At 38.5% G+C, this 13288-nt stretch overlaps 1 protein-coding gene across 2 annotated transcripts; it reads left to right on the top strand.

The window, feature by feature from the left end:
- Positions 1-1060: 1060 nt before the first annotated feature.
- Positions 1061-12593, top strand: LOC146131812 (solute carrier family 2, facilitated glucose transporter member 8-like). 2 transcript variants are annotated; one of them, XM_083396880.1, is made up of 9 exons: positions 1061-1286; positions 2447-2609; positions 6546-6752; positions 7180-7327; positions 8316-8497; positions 8940-9090; positions 9553-9810; positions 10451-10641; positions 11153-12593. In XM_083396880.1, exons 1-9 carry the CDS (start codon positions 1141-1143, stop codon positions 11342-11344), a joined length of 1638 nt encoding a protein of 545 aa, XP_083253006.1. In that variant the 5' UTR covers positions 1061-1140; the 3' UTR covers positions 11345-12593. The 2 variants fall into 2 exon arrangements, with proteins under 2 accessions (XP_083253006.1, XP_083253007.1); XM_083396881.1 differs by having other exon boundaries at positions 1282-1357.
- The last annotated feature ends 695 nt before the right edge of the window (positions 12594-13288 follow it).

A 13288-nucleotide genomic window follows, 5' to 3' on the forward strand; every position in this document is an offset into this window, starting at 1 on the left:
CCAATTTGCGTTGCTACCTGCAAGAAGCACATTTTGTAGCTTTGCGTAGTGTGACGTCAGATTAGCTCACTCCACAGCACAATGCTAGACTATCGTTCTTTTGTGTGACTGTATTGTCGGCGCTACAAACTTATACGGAGATCGGCTGGGTAGTCTTTGTTTAGCTGGGCTACTCAACAAGGGAAAAAGGCACAGGCTGTTGGCTTAGATCACGTGGTTCGCCTTTATTGATAGGCTACCGACGCAGTCTTTAACCTCGTGCTACAGCTGACAGTAGACAAGGTGATAAAATGCTGGGACGCTGACAAGATAGGTTTGCGGTGAAGGTTTATTGTCCCACAATGTGCTAGATGTGGTTTAAGAAGCCAGGCAAATGTAACAAAGGAAGTGAGTTAAGGCGTCTGGTGTGTGGTCAGAATCAGAAATGGATTACTTCCGTTTACCTATAGCGCCGTCTCCACTGCAAAAATGCTGTGGGTTTCCACATCTTTCTGTATGCGCTTATATCAGTGGTTCAGGTTTGGTTTGTATTTTGACATTGACTGGTAAAATGTTGGGCGCTGGCCTACCACATTTGTTTCAACACTAAAGAAACGAGTTGTCAAAGTTGGAATTGCAGGGAAGGCATAAATATGTAATAATAAATATAATAATAGTATTTGACCTGCCCAAACGCTAACTCTTACCCTAACCCAAATATTGTTAGCAATATAAACCCTCGGACGAAAATGTGGTAGGATTAAAGACTAGCACCAAGTGTTGCCCTTATTCTATTGACACGCAAAACCCAGTGGCGCGTAGAATAATAATCCTGGACTGCCATACGCTCCATATGTTGCCTTTAAGTCCAATCTGTTGGCATTTTTTGCCAGCAACTGTTAAGATTGCTTCTGTGTGAGTTTTAGTCTTAACCTTTAAAACTTTAGCTGCGCGCTTACCGTGACCTTTGTGACGTAATATAACGGTGTAGCAAGCCTTGACTTGCTAGTTTTAATATTGAAACTAACAGTAGTTAAACTAAATTTTACACCGAACCATTGCCTTTTCATTTCAGCTCAGTCGTATTGCAATCAATACAGGCGGCTGTGAATAGTGAATAGGCTGCGTGGCTACAGCGCTAGTTTTACAGATAAGTCGAAAATGTCAAGTGCCCACTCAAAATCAGACGAAATGGTCACCGAAAGCAACTCGACTTCCAGGGGTTTGCTGTCAGACCTTAAGAACAACAACCCTACCTCAGAGACCGCAAGCCATGTGCAGGAAAAACCGCAGAAAACAGAGCGGCGGTAAGAAAACACGACGCAAGACGAAACCTGGCAACATGTTTGGCCTGGGTTTGAAACAGTATGGGTCTGAGGTACGCACGGGCGAATTTTTGGAAGTTTGGGATCTTTTTGTGCATTTAGCCTGCAGATTTCGACAAAGTGCCATTTTTTGCTGAAAGTTTAGTTCATTGTTTTGCTAAAAGTTAAACGAATTTTGCCAAAAGTTAAGTTCTTCTGCCGATTGGAGAAAAAATACCTTTAAGTTAGTTTTTTCCTCATTAATTTTTTACGTTTTGTTTTATAAAAGGCTGATTGATTAAAAGTTCAAAAGGTGCCTCTTATCTAGTTTGGATCCGTGAACAAAACAATCGTTTCTGGTAAATTTTGATTAACGGCGAAATTGTCTATGTTACGGTAAAATCAGCTGGATGCCAGGTTAAGTTTTAAACAGATGTGTGTTATGGTCACATTGCTCGAAATCGTTAAAAAATATTTAAATATTTAACTGAAAGGAAATATTTAACCTATTGCTTTTTCTGGGTAAATTGGCCAGTATTTTATCACAGTTAACCATTTTCCCCGCTACATTTTCAAGAATATACAGTGAAAAATACGCATATGGCTCCAGGGAACGCCTGAGGGTCTCAATTATGTTTGCTGTCTGAAGGTGAAGTTTCGATTAGATAGATAAACTGATTGTAAATTAAACTTGATTTGTTCATGTTTAGGGCTTGTTTAATTTTTTTTTCGCCAATCCTGTTATTTCTAATACTTTGCGGTTGTAAATCGAATTTTAATGTTGCTGTAAATCATACGACTATTACAGTTTTATATAGTTTAATATCACCGAAACATCAAAAAACGTTGCGCTAGAACTGTCGTGACAATTTTAATAGCGTTAGATTCTCTAATACAAGCTGTTTCCTAACTGTGCCAGATAGGCCGACTGATTTCGGTGATAACCTTTCTGAAAGCACCCGCTATATTATTATGTAGTCGTTAATCAGCTTTACTTCAGTAGGACTAGATCACCTTATAAACCCAAGTGTGCTCCGTGGCCCATTTCCAATGCTGTGTTTCTAAATTTAACTGTTGCCACCAAGCATAACATTAAGCAAAAAGAGCTTATCTGGTAATTGCAAATCTTACCCAACATTTAAACCAGTTATGTTTGGTTTTAGTTCGTACGAAAATCTACCAGCAATCGTTACGGTTCTGCTCGTATCGAGCGTGCCAATCGTCGCCGGTTTCGCGATCGGATTCTCCTCGCCAGCTTCGGAAAGTCTCGGATCCGAAGATGACGTCAGACTTCGGCTCGACGCCGAGCAGATCACGTGGTTCGGGGTAAGTCCCGAGTTTGTTTTGACTGGATTTAACGCGCGTTTTAGGTTTTGCATGTTGCGCGTTTTATAGATTGGGTTTTCAGCTGACTATGTGTTGTTGTTAAAGATCAATTCCATTCTGAAAACTTCCCAAAACAACTGTTTTTACGTGATACTTATACTAGAATTAGCTATTTATGAAATTCTAATATATACTGTGTTTAAATGTGCAAATTGGAGAATAAATGTGATAACAAAACATAAGGAATAAACTGTTGCTGCCATTATATCAAATTTTAAATTATATCCATTTTAAAGAGGGTTCTTCTGACAAATATTTATTCTGTGCCGACGTTTCGATTACCTATATAGGCAAGGAACTAAAATGGATATCTTTATTGGTCATCACACTTAAACACGTATAGCCATAAAACAGCCATGTGGGAAAACTGAAAGTCTGGGTTTAATTTAAACATGAAAAACGTCATTACTGGAATTGTGTCGTTCATAACAGCTCACATTTATAGCATTAAACATTCTGAGGGCTATAGGTCTTCTTAGCCCTAAAAAATCCTAACATAATTTATTCTTTTTAAAATAGCAAAATTATAACCTACATTAAAACAATACGAAAAACGATGTTGTTATTGACCCAGTTGATTTGCGTTATATTACGGTTATATTACAACATGCGTAGGTACAAAAAATCGTTTTAAGTAACTTAGCTTTCTGAACAAATTTAACGAAAGTTTGTTTCAAGCAATGTACACACACACTATGTTACACCACGCTGTGTGTTGTTCAGTGGTTCCTCTTTGCAGAAAGTTCGTTGTTTATTGTCAGTGGGTGTCACCTGGTACAAATCGGCTGTTAAACCATTGAAAGGAACTTTGGCGAAATTTAACGCTCGCTCTTTGATCTTACGTTCGATCTTGTTTTTTCGGGGCCACAAGTTTGGCGTCGAATGTGGCGCGATTGCAACACAATGAACATCTCAAATTACGACTGTTGTTAAAACGCGATGTCAATATTGCAACAACTGCGAATTCTTCCGTGTATGTCAATTATCATATTATAGGTGCTCTTGTTCTGTTTCGGTTGGATCCTATCGGTTTTATTGGTGTTTTTGTTTTGTTTTTTTATATATGTTTTACTCCTTTAACGGTTTGACATGTAACATGTGTGGCCAACTTATGTTTGATTGCGATCTGACGTATTTTTTAGGGACTCTCGATTAACTGGTTTGGTAAAAAAGTCACATTAACACTTATTAAACATTTTGAGCGTTAATTGCATTCCAAGCAAGCGATGGATGTTAATTTGCTACTTCAAAGAACGCTTTATTAGGCTTGCCCAGTCAACAGTGGGTAATTTTGATGTTCCGCTTTTGTGCGACAGCTGCTGTAATGACGCAACACATATTCGACGCGATCGACCAGGTGAAATGTGGCGATCGCCGTGTTGGCTACCCCTGATGTATACTATACAGATTTAACCGATTAGGTTCTAAACAAAGTTCAAACATTTTACAAGTACAGAATAAACGAATGCGTTTTTGTTTAATTTTTATGAGCCTCACGTTTTGGAACATTAAGTCATAATGAAAACCACAAATTTGAGTTTCAACTGGTGGATACTTAAATGTTATATGTTCCTGGGAGCCGCAGGCCTCGGTCGAGAAACCCTGGTTTGAATCTTAAGGCTTCTAAGAAAAAGAAAAACAAAATACCTGGTTTAAGAAATAATGTATTTAAAGCGAAACTTTGCCAAATGTCCCGTGAACTCCCAATTCCTTTATGTTATAAATTGAAATCTTTGTTTTACATTTTGTCTCGTATTTCAACATCACGTGACATTGTAAACAATACGAATCAACATTAGAGGTTGTGCAATTATGAGCAAAGGGGCAAAATATTCTGGGTTGTTAGGCAATATGTTGCTTCATCACTGATGGTCTAAGTGACTTTATCTTTAAAATGCTATTTACTAAAAAAACAGCTTACAAACGTGGAAAGAGCTCTGTTAGATAACAAAACAAAGCTGAAATACTAAAAATTAATTTGTATAAGATCGGCACCGATACCATCTTAGTATCGGGCGAGCACTGATACCAGCCTAGGCATTGGGTATCGGTTCCGATCCGATATTATCGGGCATTTGTAGATAATACATTTAAATCAATAGGCGTGTTATTGATATGTGCGACTTCAGAAGGGCACAGTTGTTGCACAATTTTATGATCGTGATTATTTCGGACGCGCCGCACCTGTTTACAAATTCGCGGCAAATATCGACTCTTTGTTTTGCGTTTTGCGACGCAATTGTCATGACGCTGTGACGAAACAAAGAACTTCTCGCGAACTTCCGTAAACACGAGCTGCCGCGATGCGAGGCGAGGTCGCGATTTCGGGGGATGTTTTCGATTTACGGGATTTAGAAAATGTTTCGCGTTTGTTCTGAATTGAGGTTTCTTGATGCAACTCGTTCGTCTGAACAGGAAGCGTCGAACAGCGATGAATGGCTTTGTTTGCTGATGGGGTTAAGCTTTGACTTTTTCACTCGGCCTGTAGAGCGACGTTCACGGAAGTGCTGAGGTCGTGGGTTCGAATCCTGTCGCACACTGTTGTCTTATCTAGCCCTACTCACGGCACTGAAATTGACAATTTTTTCCAATCTTAAACAAGTTGATTAACATCTGCTTAGGTGTATAACATACATATACTACTTGACATTGATAGCTGTTTAATTTCTAGCGCACTACCAACCTGCTGCTGTTGTCTTTGCATTGGCACATTACGACACGAATTTTGAAGTACAACTTTCATTGCGCATTTCAATAGAACAGTTTAAATTGATTTATGTATATTAAAGCCTTAAAATAGAATGAAAAAACACACGATCTCACCTTTATCTGTAGATTTGAGATTATTATAGGTTGATTTAAAAAAGGCGAATTTGTGTGACAAAAGCATAGCACTTTCGGCAGTCGCAGAGACCAAGAGCCGAAGTTTATAAACTATTGACTTAATTTATACGAATAGAGATAGGATGTAAGTCGCAACCGGCTATAATTAGTAACTCAAGCAAACGAAATTGACACTGTACAATTCAACCTTATGGAAAGAGTCACAGAAAGAGGATTAAGAACCGCGGGTTGGCCACCTCTGCACTAAACCAATTGGAACATAATAACTAATATTATAATAGTAATACAACGTGCTGGAGGTTTTAGTTGAACGTGGTGGAATGAATATCAACCCCATGCAGAAGTAGGTGGCATTTTGTGAATGTTTCGAAAAAACCTCTAAAATTCTAACTACTTCTGTTTTGGCTTTCCATTAGGGCAGGGGTTCTTAAACTGGGGTCCATGGACCCCTTGGGGGTCCGCGAACTAGTTTTAGGGGATCTATGAAGGCCTACTTAAAATATTAGTGTATATTTAAGAAGTAATATTTTTTTAAAGAAACCGTTTGATTAAAAATAAAACGGTTTTGCACTGAATCCTATTTAGACTCCATTTCACTTTCACATTTTTGGACCAAAATCAGCAGATTTATAAAGTCTATTTGTACTGTGACGTCAATTTATGATGTCATTTTGGATTTCTTTTTTGCCGACCGTGGTCCACGCTAGGTTAAACAAAATTTTAGGGGCCGCGGTAAAAAAACTTTAAGAAAAAAAAAAAAAAAAAAAGTTTATACTGGACTGATGACGTTAACATGTTTGTTCCTTTGTAATAATCCTATTACCCAATTTACTCGGGTTTGCGAACTCAAAATTGACGTCGCCAATATCTCGTAACATTGGGGTTTAAGCAAGCTTGATGTTATAAATGCAGACATTTCAGAACACACAATTTTACCAGCGGTTTATCAACTAAATACTCTATAACAAATTCTCAAATGATAAAAGAGTCACTTTCATCCCATCCCCATTAACAAACATCTCTTCCTCACAGAGCATTGTGATGCTGGCATCCCTGATCGGATCTATCTGCTCCGCTCCAAGCATGGAGAGGTTTGGGAGGAGGATCTCAATCCTTGCGACCCTCTTCATCTTCCTGGTGGGTTGGCTCTTCCTCCTAGCCGCTGAAAACATCGTTTTCCTCTACCTCGGAAGAGTCCTTCAAGGAATCGCGTTCGGAGCCACCATCACAGTTGTTCCCGTGAGTAAACTTACACTGATGCCTCAGTCGGCTTATACAGAATCATATGCTAGGGCAGTGGTTCTCAACCGGGGTGCCGCGGCACACTGCCATTTTTAATGATCAAGGGTGCCGCGAGATATTTTGCATTGTTTAGGAGTTTTGTTTTTGCTATTATTGCGAAGTCGTAATATACCATCATGGACTCAATTTGTAAATCGAAAAATTAATCTTGTCCAACCCAAACATAGCTTAGTTATTTTTTGGAAATCTTTCGACAGTTTTTTATTAAATATTAACATTTAATATTTTAATTTTACAATATAAAGGTAAGAACAATGCAAATAATCTCATTGCATTTGTGTGTAGGATAAAGAGCTGAAAATTTATTTAAAGTTTAAAATGTTCGAGGTTATCCAGTTCAAACTGTAACATCGTCCAAACCCAGGTTTACATGGGAGAGATTGGACCTCCAAACATCAGAGGATCACTGGGAATCCTTTTTAACTTTTCTCTCGCCTCTGGAGTGCTGGTGGCTTTCGGGTTCGGTGCAATTCTAAAGTGGAGAGGCCTCTCTCAAGTTGCAACCGGCATTGGTAAGTTTGTCGGTATTTCTTTTTGCTTTTTTTCTCTTGTGTTTGTTTCTACTGTTTCGGTATGTTTTGTCTCATATATTCTTCCTTTTTTTTTGAAAAATTGTTTTTTTTTTAATTTTCGTAGAATCAAGTATTTTTAGAAGATTTTGGTAAGTTTGTTTAAGTAGTTTTTATGCTTTGCTTACTCTGTTTTTCTGTTTTGTGTTACCTGTTTCGGTCTTCATCGTCAATTTTGTTTACGAATTATTTAAAAAAATATTTTTGTAGAAGAAATATTTTGAGAAGATTTTGGAAGCTTTGGCAGTGTAATGGCGTTTAGTTTTGAAAATCCCCCAGTGTGATTAATTGGCGTTAATATGGTCTCGTAAATATTGTTAGAGTTCAACATTTACAATAAAACTAGCTCGGTAAAAGTATGTTGGTCTGAGTAAGAGTGACATTTCTTTCCCACGTACAAGGTCTGGCTCTTTACCAAAGCAAATTTAACAAAGAAAACATTTCTTGGTATTTGACTGGTTAGCAACCCCTGTTCAGAATATTGGAAACCTTTACAGAAGCAAGTTAATATGAGTTTCTATTCTTTAAACCGCAAAATAAAAAATAGCCGTATGTGGTCAAGTTGTATTTATACTTAGATTCTGTGCAGTTTTCCCTGTTTTGAACCTATACACGTGTAACTGAATATTTAACAATGCTAAGTTCGATTTAATACTGATAATTTTGGAAAAATTTTTTTTTTTCCAAACCAGATTATTGCTACTATTGGACTTACTGAACCCAGATGTATTAAAATATAAAATTGTCCCTTTCATCCAACAATTAACGCTTATGTAGCGCTGACTTCCTTTTCCTATCTTGTTACTAACATCAGCACTCCCGCCTATTGTTATCCACCAAATTGTATTAGCTTTGTTGAAAGCGCCCATACACAACCCCCGCCTATTGAAATAAAACGCGCCGGTGTAACACGAGAACAACTTCTTCCCAGCTTGCTTTGCTCTGCTTTGCTGTAGTCGTCTACCCGAAAGTCCATATTGGCTTCTAAAGCGAGGAGAAGAACTGAAAGCTGCCAAAGCCTTCATGAAACTTTACAGGGGAGGGGGAAAGAAGCACTCTGGCGCCATCCAACGGAGGATAGCAGAGTTTTGGAGCGCTCCCAAGCAGCCCAAGGTGGGCTTTGTGACGTAACTGTCGCCTTGTTTACTTTCGAAATATACAATCAACGATTAGACCTAATCTGCACCAACTGTCATATATTATATTCTGTTGTTACGGAACCTTCGAAACCCGCTGTTTTTTATAAACTTCATAAATATAAGCAGTTTTATTAACTTAAAATTACCTGGACTTACTTCGTACTATAGGAAACTCAACAAATACCATTTCTAAAGTGACCCAATTATCGTAATGTATATGGATTTTTTGAGAATTTAGCAGAATAAAATTCACTGAGTTTTGTAAATAAATATAAAACTCACTCAATATTGACAGTTTACTATTCTTTTCTTTAAAGTTCCAATAAAATTGCCATAATTTATTAGGTTTACACCTCTTTGTTATAACCCTGCTGTGACGTAACAACTGTTGTTTACGTTCAAACCTGTCGTTGCAGGCCTCGTTTTCTGTGGCCTGGTTGACTAGAAGGCAGTTCTACCAGCCCATGTCTATCGTGGTTTGCCTCCACGCATTCCAGCACTTTACTGGAATCAACGCAATCATCTTCTACTCGCATTCAATCTTCTCAACAGCTGGATTCAAGGACGGTTAGTCACTATATGTTGAAAATGAATAAAGAGATATTAAAATGGTTTTTCTTCTTACTTCCCAATGGGCATTTATATTTATTCTACGTCTAACTGCGACCTCCAGCCATTATTTTCAAAGCCCATACAGAAGTACGTAGCATTTTGTGGACGTTTCGAATCAATCTTAAGATAATGGCTGGAGGTCGCAGTTAGACGCAGAATGAATATAAAAGCCCGTTGGAAAGTAAGAAGAACATTTTAAATGATATGAAAAACTTTAGAAAATACATTCTACTTCTGTATGAGCTTCAATATTCATTCTTCGTCTAACTACAACCTCCAACCATTATCGTAAGATTTATTCGTAAAGATTGATTCAAAACGTTCACAAAATGCTACCTGCTTCTGTATAGGCTTTAATATTCTTACTACGCCTTTTCATTTAGTTATACTCATGGTAACTCTCTACTCCACACACAGAGCACCTTCCATCGATCCTTGTGGGCGGAGTGCAAGCTACCACGATGCTCTTCACCGTTCATTTGGTCGAGCGACTTGGAAGAAGAAAATCTCTCATCCTCTCTTCGCTAGGTGCCGCTGTGTGCCAGGCATGCTTGGGCGCCTGCATGTTCCTGCTCTCCCGCGATGACGTCAAACAACGTCACTCCTCGCCTGATGACGTCAACGCAACAGTGACGTCACTGGCGGTGGAGGGTGGACAAGACGTGGCTGTACCAGGTGTGGTGGGATTTGTATGTTTTTTTGTTTGTTTTGAACTGTTTTTGTTTTTTGAGTCACTTTTCAGCTTGCTGCTTTGTTGTAAACAATGTTAAATTATGTTGTGTACATTTCGCATCTTCATTTTTTACATTGTGAACTAAAATCGAGTTTCGACTCAAAGATTACGTTGACAGAACAGTTTTGTATTTGTATTTGGAACTGACCTTTCCGTTATCAAAGTTTCTAGTAGTGAAATTCTTACACAAAATCCTACACACTTCTGCATTGGCTTAGGTATTCATTCTTTCTATGTCTTTTCATAACTACAACCTCCAGCAATTATGCTCATAAGCATCCACTTGTGGTTTAAAGTGTTCTTTTTTTAAATCATTGCCTTCATGAAAACGTCTTGTTTCATAACCAATCCTAAAATAAATTAAAACCCAATTTTTTTGGCTTCTTCAAACAATGATGGCTGGAGGTTATAATTAGACGTATAATGAATATCAAAACCCATACAGAGGTAGGTAAAATTTTGTTAACGTATCTAATAAATACTATTCATTTTGAAAATGATATTGATATTCTTACTACCTCTTACTAAAACTTCCAACCAATATGCTCCAAAGCGACAGTTTTAAATCGTTTTTCTTTTCAGTGGCTGCTTGGATCGCTATGTTCAGTGTCCTCGCCTTCATTGCCTTCTTCGCTATGGGTCTTGGCCCCATCGCGTTTCTCGCCCTGGGCGAGATTTTACCCCTAAGTTACCGGGGGTTCGGGAGTGGCGTGGCAACTTGCGTCAACGGACTGAGCGCGTTTCTCGTTATTAAGAGCTTCAGGTTATTGGCGGTAAGTTTACTGAGTGATTGATGTAGATTTTGTGGAGTGTATGTGAAGGTTTATAATATTGTAGAGAATTTTTGAACCATCTTCGACCCTGACAATGTCAACTAATATGTAATAAGTTACTATTTGGCGAACTATTTCAGGTTATTGGTGATAAGTTTACTGATTTTTTAAGTGCATGCGAGGGTTTTTTAAGCAGGTGTCCATCGGCCTCTTGGGGTACGTGGGCTAATTTTGGGGGGTGAATAAAGGCCTAATTGAAATCTTGTTATCAAACTTTGTCAATTCCGAACTTAAAATGGAAATTATGTCCGCGAGGTGGGACACTGCAATGAGTCTTTAACTATTCCTTGCATCGGCACAAATCTTCCGAACTATTAAAAAAATTAACTCACAACAAAATAGCGCCATCTTTTTCTTGAACTATCCGTTTCTGTACAAGCCCGCAATATTTTTGTTCTATACCTTGACCCAACTTTAGACTAAAACCGGCGCCATTTTTTGTCCCAAACAGACGGTGCTTCACATTTACGGTGTCTTCTGGTCTTTTGCCGCCGTCAGTCTACTCTCTGGCGCCTTTGCGTGGCAGTGCTTCCCCGAAACCAAGGGGAAGTCCCTGATTGAGATCGAGGCATTGTTCGACGACAAAAAAACAATCGACGCCGACCCGAGCAAAGATGACGTCACAAAGAACGCGGAAGTGTGACGCGGGCACACACCCAGGGGGTCGTGATGACGTCAGAGGGGTAACATAGGGAGTAAAAACTGGTTTTGGAGTAAATTGGTCCCGAACAGAGATTTCTTATTTCTTTTCCATTTATATTTAGACAAATAACCGACCTTTTTTCCGTGAAGGTGCATTTACTTTAAGCCCCCTGATTTGGGACAGCCCCCCCATTAACCCCTTATCTCACCCCCAACATGAACCACACTAGCTTCTGCCATGGAAGACCATTGTAGATAATGCTAGGGATGTCCGATAATGTCGGAGCCGATACCCGATGCCAAGTGGTAGTAACGATATTCGTCCGATACTAGGAAAGTATCGGTGCCGATCCGATCCCAAAATAAACCAAGATAAAAACTCATCCCGGTTTTGCGATCTGACTCAATGGTTCTATCTTAAAAATAAGTTTACAAGTGAAGGTTACTTAACTTCTTCATGGTTCTAATCTAATTTGATGAAACTAAAATGCTCTTATTTTATTTCCAATCTATTTTAGAAAAGCCAAAATAAATCTAGTTGTCCAAGTCCGGGTTGAGATTCTCGTTTTAACCAAGTTCAATAAATTAAAACTATCGCGTTCCCGAGGCCCTAGCAGTGACGTCATCTAGTATGACGTGGTATCAACACAGTTAACTTGCAATAGCCAGGGCTTTCCTGGTGCATTTAAGGAAAAGTGAAATATTGGCGATTTGCTGTCAACAATTAAGGTCGAAATATATTTCAAGTGATTGTGCATTGTTTGGCGAAATTTAGGCACTTTTTGGTGCGTTTTTTTCACGCTGTTTGCTGAATATTAAGAAGTAAACCCGAAAAATATAACCAATTATTCAAAACATTATAAGGATCTGGTATGCAATCTTCCCTCGTTAGAATGTTGTTTAATTGGCTTCTGCACAAATAAGTTCCTCTTTGAATCTCGTTAAAACACTTGCCAATTCACTGTGACGTAATAAGGCACGATACACCTTTTTGAGGCAATATAAAAAAACCTAAGAATAAGTGTTCTTCAAACTCAATCAAATCCATTGGTGAAATTGATTTCCACAATAATTGTCGAACCATATCTTTTTATTGCCTAGCTTAAAGTGAATTATCAAGTTTTTTCTCGTTGTTTTGTTTTAGCTTTGTGCGCTTCGCTGTAGGACAATTAAAATCTTGCTTCACTGTTTTCTTGTTACATCCTACTCGCTCAAGAAACTTTTGCCACTGTGAAGATTCTTTCGTGAAAATCCACCGGAATAAAAATGTTCTTCTTTTTATCGTTTTCAGAAATTAGAAAAACTGAACGTCAGGTGATAAATTTACCACACAGGCATGAAACACACAAATAATTAGTTTCAACCAGTACACAGACTCACCAAATCTGTGTCGATCTGTGATGCAAGCAGGGCAGGCTAAAAAGGCAACTAGCCTGCAGTGAGGTTCGAACCCACGACCTCCGGTCAAACTTGTTCCTCTCTGAGCCTCTATAGCTTAGTTGGTAGAGCGACGGTATGACTGAGGTTGTGAGTTGGAACCTCACTGCAGGCTAGTTGTTTTTCTAGTCTGCCCTGTTTGCATCATTGATCGACAGATTCGGTGAAGAGTCTGCAATGGCTTTCGGTGTACTAATTATACGTAAGTCGTAATCGTTGGTCAAAAACCGGGCTAGATCTCAGTTGTTAACACACATATGTGTGCGTGTTTCATTGAATATTTCCAACCAGTTAAGAAAATAATTATTCGTTTTAATCCTGAATTGTCTCCTTAACTAGCATCCATTTTACTATATTTTAGGTTGTAATAGACAAAGCCGATGCCTGATACTGACCTTAGAAATGACATCATTTGATATCGGATCGGTCATACTTTTGCCGATAATATGTGTATCGGAATAAATGACAAATTATCAGTCGTCCTTAATTTCAGTCGAACATGGAGTTA

The sequence above is a fragment of the Ascidiella aspersa genome, chromosome 9, assembly GCF_963924565.1.
Source record: "Ascidiella aspersa chromosome 9, kaAscAspe10.2, whole genome shotgun sequence".
In the NCBI taxonomy this organism is placed as follows: Eukaryota; Metazoa; Chordata; class Ascidiacea; order Phlebobranchia; family Ascidiidae; genus Ascidiella; species Ascidiella aspersa.

Coding starts and splice junctions, on each gene's coding strand:
- LOC146131812 (XM_083396880.1), top strand. CDS start 1,141: ATGTCAAGTGCCCACTCAAAATCAGACGAAATGGTCACCGAAAGCAAC. Junction 9,091..9,552: donor AACAGCTGGATTCAAGGACG/GTTAGTCACTAT, acceptor CTCCACACACAG/AGCACCTTCCATCGATCCTT. Junction 9,811..10,450: donor ACAAGACGTGGCTGTACCAG/GTGTGGTGGGAT, acceptor TTTTCTTTTCAG/TGGCTGCTTGGATCGCTATG.